An 18,979-nucleotide genomic window follows, 5' to 3' on the forward strand; every position below is an offset into this window, starting at 1 on the left:
TTTTTTTTAAAGATTTTATTTATTTATTTGAGACAGAGAGAATGAGAGAGACAGAGAGCACATGAGAGGGGGGAGGGTCAGAGGGAGAAGCAGACTCCCTGCCGAGCAGGGAGCCCGATGCGGGACTCGATCCCAGGACTCCAGGATCATGACCTGAGCCGAAGGCAGTCGCTTAACCAACTGAGCCACCCAGGCGCCCTCTACCTGCTGATTTTAATGTCATCTTCAGATCCAGGAATTTTTTTCTCCAACAATCTTACAACCCAGAGGTTAGTCGTATTAGAAGCCCAACAAACGTTCAGATGAGTCCTGGCGCCTTTAAAGGAGTCTCATTTGTAGCTGGCACAAGGGAGCACGGAGGGAGGGAGAGATGAAGAGCAGGGTAAGGGAAGAGCCCCTGCAGGGAGTGTCTGCAGAGCTCAGAACACAGGAAATCAAGTGCACGGGGCTAAAAAGAAGCCTTCACCAGCAGAAGGTCAGTTCTTTCTGTTAGCTCAAAGACGAGAGGGCAGGTTCAGAGAAATCTGTAGGTGGGAGAGAAGGGTCGGACTTCTCAAAGGGCCACATTTCACAGCTTGAATCTTCTCTATAAAGTAAAACATAAGGTGCTCGTCTAAGGGAAAGGGAGGTGGTGACAGAATGGTTTTCAGGGAAGTAGTGCGTGGCTGAAACAGCCAAGGTGGAACACAGGGGCAGGGCCAGCCCCTCCCTCACTGGACCCCGTCTGGTGTCGCCAGCAGAGCTCAGCAGCTCGTGTATGGACAGAGACTAACCCAATGCAACACTTTCTAGGAAGGAGGCGGCACGAGGGAGAGTGAGATAGGATAATGAAGATTCTGGAAAGGGAATGGTTGAAGTTATGTGCCATGGATTCCAGGCTGAGTTGGGCAGGAAGAGTCTATAGAGAGTCTAGTTCAAAGGTGTCCAGGGGTTCAAAGGTGGAGCAGTCATGAGCAATGACAAGGCTGAAGCTGCGGACAGGTACGTGCTTCATCTAGAAGGACTCACGATCGCAGAAGTCATGGAAAGGAGGCCGTTTGTGAAGCAGGTGTGACCGCGGAGGACGAAGGGAGTGAGACTCCACGAAACCATGCAGGGGACAGGGGACACTGCGTGCACCAACTAATCAGTACCATTTGCTGTTCCTTTCAGAAAATCACTTGAGATCACTCCTTATTCCATTCAGTTTTCCTGCAAGGTACCTGACTGGTCACTCTGAAGAAACTTGATTTGTTGAAAAAAGAAAAGAGAAAAAAGCAGCTCCCTACGGGGAGGGTAGGACATGCTCTAAAGTGAATTAGTCACGGTTATGAATCTGTGTCAGTTACCAACCACACAACCCACATATATTAAAAGTGTAGATTCTTCTCTACATTCTCAAAAGTTATGAAGAGCCACAGTGAGTAAAAACAAACACAAAAACAAAAGGAGCATTTTAAAAGAATGCCCCGTAAGCACTGCGGACACTGAGAGTGGCATCGTCCCCGGCTGCCGGCAGGACAGCGACCCCGGTGCACACGTCCGCGACGCTGGAGTCACGCGCTCCGTCGCTCGGGGACTGACTCTCACCTGTATCGCAAGGGCCCGAGCCACGACACCTCCAAGGTACTGTAAGGGGTCTTCTGGGCCTTCCCACTTGCTCTGCCATGCCAGAGGACACTGCAATTCAAAAAGGGTCCAAATTAAGTTTACACATATAGTATTACACATAATAGACCTTTAACATTAGTGTGATGGGGAAAATACTTCAGGATAATCCACATTATGTGCACCATGGATTTATTTCCTTAAGATAATGTCTGTTTTCCTTTGAATAAAATGAATGACAATAAATAACATAATAAAATGAATGACAGAGATAGAATGAATTAATCTGTTTCTCTAAAAGGAGAGTTTCTATAATTTTGCTATTGGTGATAATGTGCTATAAACATCGGGGTGCACGTGCCCCTTCAAATCAGTATTTCTATATCTTTTGGGTAAATACCTTCTAGTGCACTTGCCGGATAGGAGAGTAGTTCTAAATGTCCATCGACAGATGAATGGATAAAGAAAATGTGGTTCATATATACAATGGAATTTTACTCAGCCATCAGAAAGGATGAAATCTTGCCATTTGCACAACATGGATGGAGCTAGAGGGTATTGTGTTAAGTGAAGTAAGTCAGAGAAAGACAAATACCATATGACTTCACTCATATGTGGAATTTAAGAAACAAACAGATGAACATAGGGGAAGGGGATAAAAACAGAGAGGGAAGCAAACCATAAGAGATGTTTAACTACAGAGAGCAAACTGAGGGTTGATGGAGTGAGGTGGGGGAGGGGATGGGACAGATAGGGGATGGGTATTTTTTTTTTATTATAGCCTTTTTTTAAATTATGTTATGTTAATCACCATACATTACATCATTAGTTTTTGATGTAACGTTCCATGATTCATTGTTTGCTTATAACACCCAGTGCTCCATTCAGTACGTGCCCTCCTTAATACCCATCACCAGGCTAACCCATCCCCCCCACCCCCCTCTCCTCTAGAACCCTCAGTTTGTTTCTCAGAGTCCATCGTCTCTCATGGTTTGTCTTGGGGGATGGGTATTAAGGAAGGCACTGTTTGTGATGAGCCCTGGGTTTTGTGTGTAAGGGATGAATCATTAAATTCTACACCTGAAACCAATTTTACCATATATGTTAACTAACTAGAATTTAAATAGAAACTTGAAATTAAAAAAAGTAAGATTTTTTAAAGTAAAATTCTTGAAACAATAAGCAAACATAAGCTGGTATATACAAAGTAGCAAACCACTGTTTGCTTAAAACAATATTTAGTACATAAGGAAATCAAATTAAAATTGACAAGTTCATTTTGTAAGTGGTAAAGATTTTTAAAAAAAGTCTTCGTTCCTCCAGAATTTCTTCAAACTCTAAATAGAGAAGTATAATAGAAATTTCATCCCCAAAACCACACTGAACTATATGATTAAAAGAAATTTAAAAAATACTCTAAAGTTAAATAAGTAAATAAAACCATTCTAAAAAAGTTATCTTTTAAATACCTGACCTTTTATTAACTGGTATTCTCTATTAATACATACTTCTTTACTTGACAATATTCTTTACATTCATGTTCATCATCATGGTATACCTTTTCTGTGAGGGTTTGCTGGACTTTCCAAACATTATATAAATATTCAAACTTCTAAAGTGCAATAATAAGGAGAAAACATCAATTTCATACCCCAAAACACTGCCTGATTATATAGTAGAGAAACGACACTGTGGGATATATCAACAATGCATGGAAGACAAAAATTATAAGATAGTGGGAATTCAGAGTGTAAAATATCTGGTTTAATCACTTTAGATGTGTAAAGTAAGCTTTCCTCAGAATATGACAGAAAAGTGTCTGAACGGTGCTTTGAACTGAGACAGGTGTGGTGATTTTCAAACATGACCCCACACACCAGCCTACACGCCGACACCAGCGACAATGAGTGAGAACACCCTCCACCTGGCTTGCTCGTGACTCCGTACCTCCCACACGTGCTCTCCGAGGAATATGCTCCAACCAACCTGCCCTCAGCACCATCCGTCTGAAGCATCATCACAAGCCTGGCCGTGGGCCAGCAGCGCTGACAGGGGCAGCAACACTGCTAAGCGACCCCTGCCCCGGGGAGAAGGGAAGATAACCACACACACCAGGTGGACTGCAGCCCCAGCAGTGGGCTGGCGGCAGGCATCTGGTCTAACTGCAGGCCCTGCCCACCAACGAAACCCCAGGGGACAACTGCAGGAAAGGACCCTGCAGTTCCGTGCTACCACAGCTCTGGAAAACATCTGGTCCGACCCGGAAATGGAAAAGACAATTCCAGAATACACATGCACGCTTATGTTCAAGGCATCATTACTTACAACCAAGACATGGAAGGAACCCATGTGCCCATCGACAGATGAATGGGTAAGGAATACGCAACACACACACACACACACTCTCTAGAATACTACTCCATCTTGAAAAAGAAGGAATCTGTTTGGGACAATATGGGTGAACCTAGAGGCTATTATACTAAGTGAAGTAAATCACAGAAAGACAACCGTATGATTTTACCTCTATGTGGAATCTCAAACACAACAAACAGAAGAAAACAGAAACAGACCCATAAATACAGAAAACAAACAGATGGTTGCCAGAGGAGAGGAGGGGAAGGAGACTGAAAGGTACAGTCTTACAGTTACAAAGTAAGTAAGACATGGGGATGCAACGTACAGAATAAGGAACGTGACTAATATGGTAACAACTCTGGATGTGGACAGGTGGTAGCTACGTTCATCTTGGTGGTCGCTTCGTATTACACGTAAATGACGATCACTACATTGTACATATGAAACTAGACTCTGTGTCATGTACAGTTCAGCCGAAGTATCAAGAATGTGTTACATATCATGTTTGGGAGTTTATATAAAAATGATTTAATGAAGGAAGTCTTAGGAAAGGAAGTAGGTGCTACGTTCTGAGAGTTGTGCTGGATTTCGACGAAGGCAGAAAGAACTGGAGGGGGTGTTTTAAGCGAATGCTGGCTGGCTGCTAACTCTGTGTGAGCACCGAGCGCGTGAGAGGCACCATCCCATGTGCTCCTCACAATAACCCTCAGGAGCAAGGGCTGCTTTCACTGCCATGTTACACAGGGAGCACGTGAAGGCCACACGTGTGGCCCCAGGCAACCTCACTCCAGAGTCTGTCAGCATCGGTACCAGCTGTGAGGCATCTTACCTTCCCATCGTGCTTTACGCATATTACACCATGTGAGGTTCAACGCAAGACAATTATGAATTAGGAATTCAAATTATAATAATGGGGAAACTAAGGCTTAGAACAGGTTAACTTATCAGTGTTTTTAACTAAATGTTATAGAGCTGGAGCCCAAGTCTAACCCTAAACAGAACCTCTTTCTGCTACCCATCCTTTTCATAACAGATGTCCTAGCAGGGGAGGGGTCCACTGCTCACTTCCTTCCCTCTCTTTCAAGCATCAATTAAGTACATGGTTATTCAGCAAGCTTGTGTTAAACAGCTGCTACTTGGCAATCATCTGTTAGGTGCTCTGGATACAAAATGACAACACAACCCCTGTTCGTAACAACTTGTGTGAGAAGGCAGGGAAAGAGACAAAGAAAAGGGATACTGCAGTTGGTACAGTAAGTTCCCTGATAGCGACAAGAGCAGTGCTCATTATACACAGAGCTAGCGTCCACCAAATCCACACTCCGTATGAGGGCGAGAGTCAGGGAACGCTTTCTGGTGGAAATAACACCCGAGGTAAATCTCAAGGGATAAACAGTCTACACTCCGGGAGAGAAAGACAGTAGGAAAAGGGAGGACAATTAATAAGGGAGACATTAATTAAGTAAGGACCAGACCAGGAAGCTTTTTGGACTCTATACTAAGGAGTTTGATCAGGTAAGCAATGCTAAGACCAAATTAAACTTGAACCGGGCATGTGACACAATCGGATTTGACTGCAGAGACATTACCCCAGTAGACACAGGGAGAAGCGGCATTCGGGGATGGATGCGGTGGCAGGAAGGGAGTCAGGAAGCTGCTGCACTTTGTGAGGCAGGAGCCAGCGAGGACCTCCACGGGAATGAGAGGAGAAGGGTCCCGACAGCAAACACGTCTGCAGTTGGCGGCATGGACGGGGCAGGCACTGTTCTGAGCATGGTACTTCCGTGCACACCTCTACCCTTCAAAACAACCCTCTGAGGGAGGCATAATCATGAACCACGTTACAAACATTTAGAAACTGAGGGAAGGAAAGTTTAAGTGACCTGAACAAGAAAGCACTGTAGTATAATCTTGGATATTTTCATTTCTACTCTATAATTTCAGTGTTTATTATTATGTGAACTTTAAACACAGCGCCACTTTTAGTGACTCATTTTCCTCTTCTATTGAATATTGTAGTTGTTTATCACACTGCCAACCACCACCACTGCACTCAGAAGAGCCATGTGCTGATGTTCACCCAGGAGGATGATAATGGTAATCCACGACGTGCACCTGCTGAAGTTACAAGAGATGTCTGGACAGCTTCATGGGATTCAAGTTTACTGTAGCTCCCGAAAATGGGAGCAGCTGTGTAACCACTATTTATTTCAAACACTAGAAGTTGCAATGAGATGTTATAGTGTAAAAAAGGATTCAGTTTAAATTTTTTTTTTGAAAAAGGGGGTAAAGAGAAAGAAAAAAACGTAGTTCACTCTAATTCCAATTGTGGATGAAGTGCTTGACAATAGGTAGAGTTTACAACTTATCACTAACTCCTACACTAGCCATAATTTACTTTATAATAGGTTCCAATTTAATATTACTAAGACCTTTGCTTAGCTACCAAGATTTTACTTTTCTTATCAATATAGAAAAAGAGTTTGTAGAACAGCACCAGAACTAAGGACTTTCAGATCCGAGGGATGTATCTAATGGAATTACTCTTTTACATATGACCACCATTGTTAAAAGTTGCTACGCTGGGAGCCAGGGAGATGCTGCAGGAGGAGAACTGGAGCTCACCTCCCCCCCAGATACACTAAGGCAACAAATACATGTAATGCAACTGATTCTGAAAACGACCTGAGACTGGCAGAGCAGACTGCCACAACTAAACACATAAAGAGGCCACGTCAACGAGGTTATGAAGAACACAGGTGCAATCAGGAACCAAGCCCCCTACCCCCCACCGTGGTGACCCAGAAGCAGGAGGGATATATATCCCAGGCACAGAAGAGTGATGGGATCAAGCCCCTCAAGGAGCATCCCCAGCCCTTGGTACTTGCACCAAGGAGAAATACCCCCACAACGTCTGGCTTGCAAAGTCACTAGTGCCTAACTACGGGAGAGCCAGAGGGCAACAGGGAACAGGGTCTCCACTCCCGAAGGACCCATACTCTCTGTCTCTTAGCCTGAGACCCAGCACAGAAGCAGCGGTTTCCAAAGTGCCTGGGGTTTATTTACGGACTAATTTTAGGACATGTGCTGGAGGAGCAGGGATCTGGAGAAGCTTTCCCAAGAAATGGAGTGCAGGTGGGCACCATTTCTGTCGCCCTCCTTGGGCCCAGCTGGCCACAGGCTTCTCTCCATTTACTGTGCTAGCACTGCTTCTTCACCCAGGTGTTCCATTATGGGCCCAACCCACCCAACTCAGCTGCCCTGGCAGGTGCCACTCCCAAGTGCCTCTTGCCCCACCACACCCAGTGAGTAGCCCTGGCAGGAAGTGGCGCCCCTCCAGTGACTTCTGCCCTGGGGAGGTGAGGAGCCAGCAGGGGCTACAGCTGAGCCTCCCGCTCAGCTGCATGGGAAGTTCCTCCACCCACCAGTGTGACCACAGTTCCTACAGGTATGCCTCAGCCGCTGTGCCCAGGGCAAGACCTGCCCACACGTGTGACGGTCACTGCAGAGAGCTGAGCTGAGGGCCAGCTCGCCCAGCACAGCCCGTGCAGCAGTTACAGCCCCCCACACAGGAGGGGGCCCGCACCCACACTGGGGACACTGGGGAGCGCCTGGCACTGGTGACCAGTGGGGAATGAGCCAGCAGGCACCACAGGACACCTTCTACATAAGCCCACTACTTTCAAGACCAGGACACATAGCGGACCTATACACTACATAGTCACAAACACAGAGAGTTAAACAAAATAAAGAGACAGAAGAATAGGATCCAAGTGGGGAAAGAACAAGACAAAACCCTAGAAAAAGAGGTACATGAAACAGAGTTAAACAATCTGCCCGACAGAGAGTTCAAAGTAATGGTCATAAAGATACTCACCAGACTGAAGAGAAGAGTGAAAGAACTCAGTGAAAACTTCAACAAAGAAATAGAAAGTATAAAAACGAACCAGTCAGAGCTGAAGAATACAATAACTAAAATGAAAAGCACACTACAGGGATCATCCACACATTAGGGGATGCAGAATGGATTAGTGATCTGCAGACAGGGCGGTGGAAAGCAACCAGGGTGAACAGGGAAAAAAAAAATAAATAAATAAATAAAAAGAACGACAAAAAATAAGGAGCAGTTAAGGCTATCTACCACAACATCAAGAGTCATAATATTCACAATGCAGGTGTCTCAAAAGGAGAAGAGAGAAAGGGAAGAAAACGGACTTTGAGAAATAATAGCTGAAAACTTCCCTAACCTGGGAAGGAAACAGACATCCAGGTCCAGGAAGCACAGAGAGCTGCACACAATGAATCCAGAGGTCCACACCAAGACACATAATAATTAAAATGCCAAAAATGATGAAGACAGAATTTTGAAAGCAGCATGAGAAAAGCAACTAGTTACATACAAAGGCATTCGTACAAGGCTATGATTTGATTTTTTGACAGAAACTTTACAGACTAGAAGGGAGTAGTAAGATACATTCAAAGTGCTGATAGGAAAAACCTGTAGCCAAAAATACTCTAACCGGGAAGATTATCATTCAGAATTAAAGGAGAAATAGAGTTTCTCAGACAAACAAAAGTTAAAGGAGTTTACCATCAACAACGAGGCCTTACAAAAAGTGTTCAAGAAACTTCTTTAGGTAGAAATTGTGAAATGGAAAAATTTCACTGGTAAAAGCAAACTTACAGTAAAGGTAATAAATTAATCACTTATAAAGCCAGTTTGAAGGTTAAAAGACAAATGTAATAAAATCAACTGTACCTATAAAAATTAGTCAAAGAACACAATATGAAAAGATATAAATTATGACATATATATAAAATGTGGAGAGGGTTGTAAAATGTACTGCTTTTAGAATGTGTTCAGACTTAAGTGACCATCAACTTAATATATATTGCTATTCATATAGGATATTATATATCAACCCAATGGTAACCACAAACCAAAAGCTTTATAAAAGAGATGCACAAAAATGAAAGAGAAATCCAAGCCTTACACTAAAGAAAGTCATGAATCAAAAGGAAAAAGAGAGAAGGAACAGAATAAGAACTACAAAAACAATCAGAAAACAATCAACAAAATAGCAGTAAGTACAAAACTGTAAATAATTACTTAAAATGTAAATGGACTAAATGCTCCATTCAAGAGACACAAGTATCAGAATGGATAAAAAACAAGACCCATCTATATGCTGTATACAAGAGACTCATTTCAGACTTAAAGACACACACAGACTGAAAGCAAAAGGATGGAAGAAGATACATGATGCAAATAGAATGAAAAAAAAAGGCAGCAATACTTTCATCATACAAAATACTCTTCAAAACAAAGACTGTAAGAAAAGACAAAGAAGGGTATTGCATAATGATAAAAGGATTAATCCAACAAGAAAACATAAAACTTGTAAACAACTTTACACCCAGATAGGGGCATCTAAATACATAAAGGAACTATTAACAGACACAGAGGGAGACACTGACAGTAATAGGGAACTTTAACACACTACTTACATCAATGGACAGATCATCCAGGTAGAAAATCAATAAAGGAATACTGGCCTTGAACAACATACTAGGTCAGATGGATTTAATAGATACAGACAGAGCTTTCCATTCGAAAACGGAATACATCTACTTTCCAAGTGCACATGGAACATCCTCCAAAAGAGATCACATGTTATGCCACAAAACAAGTCTCAATACATTAAGAAAGCTGGAATCATGTCAAGCATCTTTTCCAATCACAATGGTATGAAACTAGAAATCACAAGAAAAACACCCCGAAAACCACACACATGTGGAGGCTAAACAACATGCTACTAAACAACCAAGGGGTCAATGAAGAAATAAAGAGGAGATCAAATACCTGGAGACAAATCAAAGTGTAAGCACCATGATCCAAAATCTCTGAGACACAGCAAAAGCAGTTTCTAAGAAGCAAGTTTATAGTGATAAAGGCCTCCTTCAAGAAACAATAAAAATCCCAAACAACCTAACCTTACACCTAAAGGAACAAGAAAAAGAACAACAAACATAACCCAAAGTTAGTGGAAGGAAAGAAATAACAAAGATCAGAGGGGGATAAATGAAACAGAGATTTAAAAAAAAACAACAGAAAAGATCAATAAAGAGCTTGTTCTTTAAAAAGATTAACAAAATTGATAAACTGTTAGCCTGACTCATCAAAGAAAAAAAAAAAAACCCAGACATTACTCAAATACATATTATCAGAAATGAAAGAGTAGAAGTTGCATCCTATGCCACAGCAATACAAAGGGGTATAAGAGACTACTCCAAAAAACCTACATGCCAACAAATTGGACAATCTAGAAGAAATAAATTCCTAGAAACATACATTCTTCTACAACTGAATCAGGAATAAACAGAAAATCTCAACAGACCAGTAACTAGTAACAAAATTGAATCTGCAATCAAAAACCTCCCAACAAAAGTCCAGGGCCAGATGGCTTCACAGGTGGATTTTATCGAACATTTAAAAAAAAGTTAATACCGAATATTCTCAAACTACTCCAAAAAATAGAAGAGGAAAGAATGCTTCCAAATTTATTCTATGAGGCCAGCCTAAACCACACAAAAAGGAAAAGAAAAGAAAAGAAAAGAAAAGAAAAGAAAAGAAAAGAAAAAAAGAAAGAAAGAAAGAAAAGGAAAGGAAAGGAAAGAAACGAAACGAAACGAAAAAAGAAAGACGAATGAAACTGGAGGGGGAGACAAGCCATAAGAGACTCAATCTCAGGAAACAAACTGAGGGTTGCTGGAGTGGGGGGTGGGGGGGGAGGGATGGGGTGACTGGGTGATGGACACTGGGGAGGGTTTGTGCTCTGGTAAGCACTGTGAATTGTGCAAGACTGTTGAATCTCAGATCTGTACCTCTGAAACAATGCAATATATGTTAAGAAAGAAAAAAAAAAGAAGAAGAATGTAGCAGGAGGGGAAGAATGAAGGGGGGGAAATCGGAGGGGGAGACGAACCATGAGAGACGATGGACTCTGAAAAACAAACGGAGGGTTCTAGAGGGGAGGGGCGTGGGAGGATGGGTTAGCCTGGTGATGGGTATTGAGGAGGGCACGTTCTGCATGGAGCACTGGGTGTTATGCACAAACAATGAATCATGGAACACTTCATCTAAAACTAATGATGTAATGTATGGGGATTAACGTAACAATAAAAAATTTAAAAAAAAATTTCTAGATAAATGTTCCTTTGTTGGGTCTAGCTAATCTTTATCCTGTCTGTGGCTAACTTTTTATATTCAAAACCGTATAATCAATTTGGGGATAATTTTTATATGTTTGGAGATACAGGTGAAGGATTCTAATTTTTTTTTGCTTTGGCTCTTCAATTGTTCCAGTAACTGTCTATTAGAGAGATTTTCCTTTCTCTCTTTAATTGCCATAGCATATCTGGTGAAAATCAATTGATCATACATCAGTGGGTCTTTCCCTAGACTCTGTTCCATTCCACTGAGCTATGTATTATTGGACTTTTGTCTAATGCCTTTTCTGTGTCTACTGAGATAATCATGTAATTTTTACTAGTCTATTAAAATGATAAATAACATTTTTTTAATTCCACCTAATTTATATTCCTAGAATAAACCCCACTTAGTCAAAATGCATTACCCACTTTTATATTTTGTTGAACTTAATTTGCTAATATCTTGTCAAGAAGTTTGGGTCTATGTTGAAGAAGGAAATTTATCTATAGATTTCCTTTATTATGATGTCTTTGTTAGCTTTTGCTATCAGGCAATGCTGGTCTCAGGAAGTTCAGGGAAGTACTCCTGCCTCTTCTATTTTCTGGAAGAGTTTACATAGAGTGGGTATTATTTCTTCCTTGAATATTAATTAGATTTCAGCAGTGAATTCTACGAGCTCTCTTTGTGGGAAAGTTAGTAACAAATTCAAATTCTTTAATAGACAGAGAGTATAGGCTATAGACTATTTCTTCTTGAATGAGATTTGGTAGTTCATATCTTTCAAGGAATTCATACATTTCATCTAAGTTGTTGAATTTATAAGCATAAAGCTGTTAAAAATATTCCATTATGCTTTTAATGTCTGTAGAAACTGTAGTGATGTCTCTTGTCTTATTCCTGATACTGGTAACTTCCGACTTCTCTATTTCTTCATCTTTCTTTGGACTATTTAAGTAAAGGTTGTATTTCCATCTTATGTCCTAAATTGGCTCATTACACATACCTCTGTGGTATTTTAATTTTATTTTTATTGGTTGCTTTAGGATTTATAGTACACATCTTTAACTTAATACAGTCTACCTTCAAAAAACAGCTATTAAGTGATATTAATGAAACTCCAAATAATATTAATAAAACTTCACATATAGCACAAAGGTCTTACAACACTATAATTCCATTTCCACTTGCTAAATGAATAAAAAAGGACAAGGGGAAGAATAAATTCCAGAGTTAAAAATCTCTGCTAAAAAAAAAAAGTATATATTCTCTTATCATGCACATTAACAGTATTAAATTAGGGATACTGAAGGAGAATTCCAAGATACTAGAGATTCTGGATATATGCAGGCCCCGTCGTACTGACATAAATCATCAGGAACTGATTTCCATTTGTAAGTGTATCTAATAAAATTCAGATTTCAGTGAAGCTAGAGACAAGGAGGTGGGGGAGTTCCATCCCAGTATGTGATAAGCCTTTGGAGGTGAGTATGTGGAGTTCAGTGTTCACAAAGCTGCTAAGTGCCTCTTGTAACAAAGACTACCCTACAACTTCATGATAGAATTAAATTACTCAGTGACAGAGGAAGTGGGGAGAACACTGATGTAGGAAACACAACACCAGGACTGCAGTATGGGCTCTGCCACTTTATGGGACATTTTCTGATCTTAGTGAAGGGGCATGATGAGAGCAGAGCACAGAAGCACTCTCACCTGGTAAAGTGTTACATAAAACATAAGGTGTTTATTCTAATGGAAGAGTGCAAATCACTCACCATTAATAATTATCATTAGGTAAGGCAGCTGATGACTTTTTAAAGCACTATTTGCACAAAGATAGATAAATTTTACAAGAGGGACCCTTTAAGGAAAGTTGGAAGTCTCCCCAGACATTTCATAAGAATGAGCATCTTTTCTTTTCCCCCAAGATTTAGAGACCAACGATGGAGGTGGTCACACTGATGGGTGGAGTCGGGGGGCTGAAAGGTGATGTGGCAGGTGCTTCTGCCAGTTTTTATGGGAATTCTGACTACACGATGCATTTCTAAAACCTTGGCCTGCATCAGAACCATCTCAAGGGACTGATAAAATGCAGATTGCAGGGGAACACAGAGTTTGATTCACACAGTCAGTCAAGACTTCACACTCCCAAGTTCTCAGGTGATGTGGATGTTCCTGGTCTGCAGACCACACTTTGAAAACCACTGCTAGAAAGAAGACCATGGCAGACAAAGGAGTGAAAGGAAAAAACTATCCAGCAGAGGAGATCCTAACTCTTAGACATCCTGAAACTATACAGTAAAGTTCTATATGTATATATGTGCATATCTGAACAGAAGGCATTGCTCAGGAAGAAAGATGAAATGATTTTGTATTCTATCTTTTCAATTTTTATTCATTTAAATTATAATTTAAAGCCCATGTCCTAATATGTAAAAGAAGAGTCGCAATATTTAACAGTACTATTCTCTTTAACAAATTATATTGTGACTTTTTATAAATAAAAAAAATGTTTTCGTAGATTACCAGAAGCTGTCAAAGAAATAAAAAAGTCGTAATTCTCTCTAAGAAAATTCTTAATCCAATCATGTCAACACAGTAAGAAAATGTCAAGTACTGAACTATTTCCTAACTTACATTAAGTCATATCACTTAATACAGAACTTGTCACATTCAAATGTAATAAAACATTAAATTTTTATCTTGAAATAAATAGGATAGTACTGGATTCACAATTCTTGGTAAAACTCATTGGAAAGTAAATGTCAGAAACCATTTTATGGATCTTGTCTTGGTGAAGGTCAGCCTAGTCTGAGTCTCATCAGACACCAAGAAACATCTCTAGAGATATTCTCTGTGGTATAATGTAAATGTGCTTTGCAAAACATGCTTTCATCCTTGGAAAGAATTTTAACCAATTTGTTTTCATGCAAATTATAAAAATATTTCAAAAATAGTGATATTTTAGAGGCTGTATTTCTCAATTCAAAGTGTAATATATAGGGGCGCCTGGGTGGCTCAGTCATTAGGCGTCTGCCTTCAGCTCAGGTCATGATCCCAGGGTCCTGGGATCGAGCCCCACGTCGGGCTCCCTGCTCAGTGTGGAGCCTGCTTCTCCCTCTGCCTCTGCCTGCAGCTCACCCTGCCCTACTTGTGCTCTGTCCTTCTGACATATAAATTTTTTAAAAAAGTGTAATATGTGTAATATATAAAACTTAATTTAATACATTAATAATGAGATTGTCTACATCCTCAACACACTGTAATTAAGAAGTCGTCAGGCCCTGGTGCTATGCCAAATACAGAAACACTGAGGAGAACTTACTGAGTCAGGGGAAGAGAAAGAGGCGCTATCAAGAATTAAAAATCTATGACTTCTTTATAAAATGCCATTCCTTGGTTTTACTCATGGAAAATGTTTCATATAATAAAGCCAATTTAACTCTTTATCTTTCACTATGGTCTAATAAGCCACATTACAAAACCATTATAAAAAATGATTTCTTCATTTTTTTCAAGTGTTTATGCCAAAGATCACCCAAATGGTTTATAACAGCAGAAGCAAAACAAGAAGCCAGGTCTGCTGATGACTTTTTCTATTTTTCATTTATATCACATACAACCCTCTTGAGCCACCCTATTCCATGCCCTAACCAGCTCTTACTGAGATGAGTAAATAGTAACCCACATGATACCCCTACTTCTATAAACTAGTTTTGTATAGTGTTACCAGTCAACTGCTCCAAAAGCTGCTTTTTACCTAATAAAGTTCTCCTAAAGTAACAATAACAAAAGCAACTATCATTTAGAGAATACTTGCTTTGTACCAAGCACTTTACTTATGATTTAATTTTCATACCAACCCCATAGGGTAGGTTATCTTTATTATCCTCATTTTACAAACGAGAAAAGTAATGTTTAGAGAGGTTTACCTGACCTGCCCGTCACACAGCTACCAAGTCGCAGATAGACCTATTCCACGGGCCACTTTCTTGGCCTTTTGTGACATTATTTCTACACGAAAATATTCTTATTGCCTATGGCATTTAATCCAACACCTTTTCTTTGGCTTTAGAAACCTCAAAATCTGATCTAAGCTGAATTTTCTACGTGTCAGTGTGTGTGAGTTCCACCAAACTTGCTGTCCTCCTCTACACTCGTGCTCTATCAGTGTGACTCTCCTCCTAGACCTCACTCAACTGTCATTAAATGCAATCCCGTACATTTTGCCCTTAGACAGCATGAAGTTGGATTTTAAAGAAATACACTCTCATGAAAATTTATCTTTTGGTAAATTTAAATCATTTCTATTTATAAAGGCACCAGACCCGCCTAGGTTCCTGACTCTACAAGTTCTCCCTGCGTGACTCTGGTTAAGTGACTGAGCGCCCATCTGCCTCAGGCCCCTCCCAGTAGAATAAAGGTAACCTTGCACGTGGTGCTTACATGAGCTAACTAATGTAAGCTCTTCAGAGCTCTCACAATCCTTTCTCAGTGTTTCCTTGAAATGCTCAAGGAGCTTTCATGATAGATAATGTATCACTTGAAATTAAAAAGAAGTTAGATACAGCTTATAGAACAATATACTACTACTATGGTATTTTGAATATCATCGTTGATTCAAACAGTCATCTATATACAGAGAAAAACCATTTAAATGCAGTACACAATGCAAAGCTGAGATTTCCTTTCCAAGGTAAAGAGAAAAAGGAACATAAGGTTGGCAGAGTATGCCTTTTTGTCTATGCAGAAAAGGAATGGATATTGCAGTGGACTGAAAGTTTGTGCCTCCCTCAAATCCATATGTTGAAACCTTAACCCCCTAGGTGATAATATTTGGAGATGAGGCTTTGGGGAGGTAGTAAGTCATAAGGGTGGAGCAAACATGATGGGATTAATGCCCTCCTAAGAAGGGACAGGAGAGAGGTTGATTCCTCTCTCTTTCCTCTGTGCTACGTGAGAACACAGCAAAAAGATGGCCATGAGCAAAGCAGGAAGCAGGCCTCATCAGACACCAGATCTACCAGCAATTTGATCTTGAGAACTATGAGAAATAAATGTTTATTGTTTAAGCCACCCAATGTGTTGGAATCTGTTATAGCAGCCTGAACTAAGACAGAAATCTTTTTATGTAAGATACAGGAACTTCCAGGAAGATGATCTTTTATGTAGAAGACTTTAAGTTGACCATCAGAGTTTTCTATATTGAGGGTAAACAGTGTTGGAGTCAGGGGGAAAACAAAACTTTTTTCTTTCTAAATTCCTATGGAACCCTAGTGAAATCTTTTCCAGATGCCAAGTTCTGTAAGGTGTATATTTTCCAAAAAACTAAAGTAAATATATGTCAGATACTCCAATTTTTTTGTTTCTAGCCAATAGATCTATAATACATGGATTTTACTGATATTTAAAATGGTTTAATTGGGCATCTGGGTGGCTCAGTCAGTGAAGCGTCTGCCTTCAGCTCAGGTCACGATCTCAGGGTCCCGGGATCGATTCCCACATCCATGTTGGGCTCCCTGCTCAGCGGGGAGTCTGCTTCTCTCTCCTCCTCTCCCCCTCCCCACCGCTCATGCTCTCTCTCAAATAAATAAAATCTTAAAAAAAAAAAAATAAAATGGGTCAATTATTCAGCAAGAGAAGTGGATTTCCCTTTCTTCTGCTAAAAGTACCTTGATTCTCCACTGGGTAACCATCCTTCCCTTACTTGGAGTATACCACATTACAGATGGAGCTGAATCCATCCTAGCTGCTGGTATACATATTCGGCTGAAGCTCTAGCCAATGAGAACTTTGCAAATCCTGAACAGAGAATTTTAAAGGGGCTAGGCATCAAACACAATCCAATCAGTTTGGATTAAAGCTAATCCCAAGATTTTTGCCTGAGTTACCAGGAGAAAGGTGTTCTTTCTGTTGCTCAGCATGCTAGGATACCATCATGTATAGATGACCTGCCCCAAAGTGACATCAACAGGGAGGCTGCATGTACATACACATACAAATAAGCATATATATATACGCACTCACATACAACATGACTAGACAGGTAGACAAATAACACAAGCTAAGATCCTAATGACAATCTGCAGCTCCTGCATCAAGCTGACTTAACGCTGGCTACCCTTGGATCCTTCCATTATATTAGCCAATTAATTCCTATCTGGCTACGGTAGTTTAACTTGGGCTTTCTGCTACTGTTAACTGTAAGACTTGACAAACGTATACATAATGAAAGAGTCATTTATAATAATGAAATAAAAACACATATATTTAATTTTGGCTTACCTTTTGGTTTAATAAAGCACTTGCCAATTTCTGTACTTCTGAACTCAGTAAGGTAGTTCCTCTGATGACTTTGCTGAGAGCGGCAAGAGATTGATGAATACTTTGGACTAAGCGAATGGCATTAAATTGTTCCAGAATGATGAATGACAATATTGGAGATCCTTGTCGATCACTAGGAGGAGACACCTTCTGATGAATCAGGTTTGAATTCTAGAAGAATAATATGTCAGGTCATACTTAACTGAAAAGCAGCACAAATCACTGACACTAAACACTTCAAAACTTACTAAAATTCCTTGTTGTCCCACTCCGTTTTGAAATACTGTTGTTTTACAGTGGCCAAGTTTATTAACTCTGTGAATACACAGGAAGGGAATTCTGGAGTTCATCACCATTTGAAGTGGTATGGGTGTGGGAACAGAGAATGGGGGAGCCACCCTGAGACGCAGCAGTCAATACAGTAGGAAAGATGGGAAGAAAGGCTCTATAAGCCAATGCAAAGACAGAACAGCTACACCGAGAATAAGAGAAGAAATTATGGATTTGAAGTAAAAGGTGGTTATTTAACTCAATTTGAAAATTCCCTGTATGTATATTACAGAACCACACTATACATCTTGTACTCAAGATCAGTGAGTATTACATCTTCATGTTTATTTCTCCATCTATACTTTAACAGAGATTCTGACACATGGATTTCTAGGATTTCTCAAATTAGTAGGAAAAACTCAAGGAACAGGAGTTGTAGCTAAAGAGCTTATATGGTTAAGAAGAAAAAAAATTACCTTCAATAATATTCTACAAGTGCTAAAATACAATCAAGAGATAAATGTGGGAAGTCCTTTTCTCTTACCTACTATACGTTATCCTAACTTTCCTTATATATTCTGCTTACAAGCCTGGTTAAGGATCCCTTCTCTTTGCTCTAATGGTTGTCACATTCATATATCCATGAGAGCACGGTCTTTTTCATCTATTGAGCATGATAAATAATTTAACGACATGATGATCTAACATGGCTATTGCCATTAAATAAATTTTATTAGCTTAAGATTATTCCTGAAGACTGATTTGGGTTAAGACCTCAAATTTAGACATGTTTACTTCTATTATCGCTATATAGGCATACCTCAGAGATATTGTGGGTTCGGTTCCTCACAACCACAATAAGGCAAATATTACAATAAACCAAGTCAAATGAATTTTTTGGTTCCCAGTGCCTATAAAGTTATGTTTATGCTATACCATAGTCTCTTAATTGTGCAATAGCATTATCTTAAAAAAAAACAAAACAATTTATACACCTTAATTAAAAAATACTTTATTGTTAAATTTGCTAACATCATCTGAGCTTGCAGTGAGTCATCACCTTTCTGCTGGTGGAGGGTCTTGCCTCAGTGCTGAGGGATGCTGACTGATTGGGGTGGTGGCAGCCGAAGGCTGGGGCGGCCGCGGCAAGTTCTCAAGACAAGACAACAATGCAGTTTGCTGCGCGGATCCACTCTTCCTGTCAGGAACAAGTTCTCTGCAGCACAGGAGGCT

At 40.2% G+C, this 18,979-nt stretch overlaps 1 protein-coding gene across 1 annotated transcript in view; it reads right to left on the reverse strand.

Moving 5' to 3' along the window:
* The window catches only part of DYNC2H1 (dynein cytoplasmic 2 heavy chain 1), a 260,672-nt gene that overhangs the window by 24,018 nt on the left and 217,675 nt on the right, over positions 1 to 18,979 (reverse strand). The window contains exons 80-81 of the mRNA XM_081797372.1: positions 17,438 to 17,647; positions 1,570 to 1,659 (exon numbers count right to left, since the gene is read on the reverse strand). Of these exons, the coding sequence (XP_081653498.1) occupies positions 1,570 to 1,659; positions 17,438 to 17,647 (300 nt within the window). The remainder of the gene's footprint in view (positions 1 to 1,569; positions 1,660 to 17,437; positions 17,648 to 18,979) is intronic.

Source organism: Leptonychotes weddellii, chromosome 11, assembly GCF_054177405.1.
Source record: "Leptonychotes weddellii isolate Sample4059 chromosome 11, ASM5417740v2, whole genome shotgun sequence".
NCBI classification, from domain to species: domain Eukaryota; kingdom Metazoa; phylum Chordata; class Mammalia; order Carnivora; family Phocidae; genus Leptonychotes; species Leptonychotes weddellii.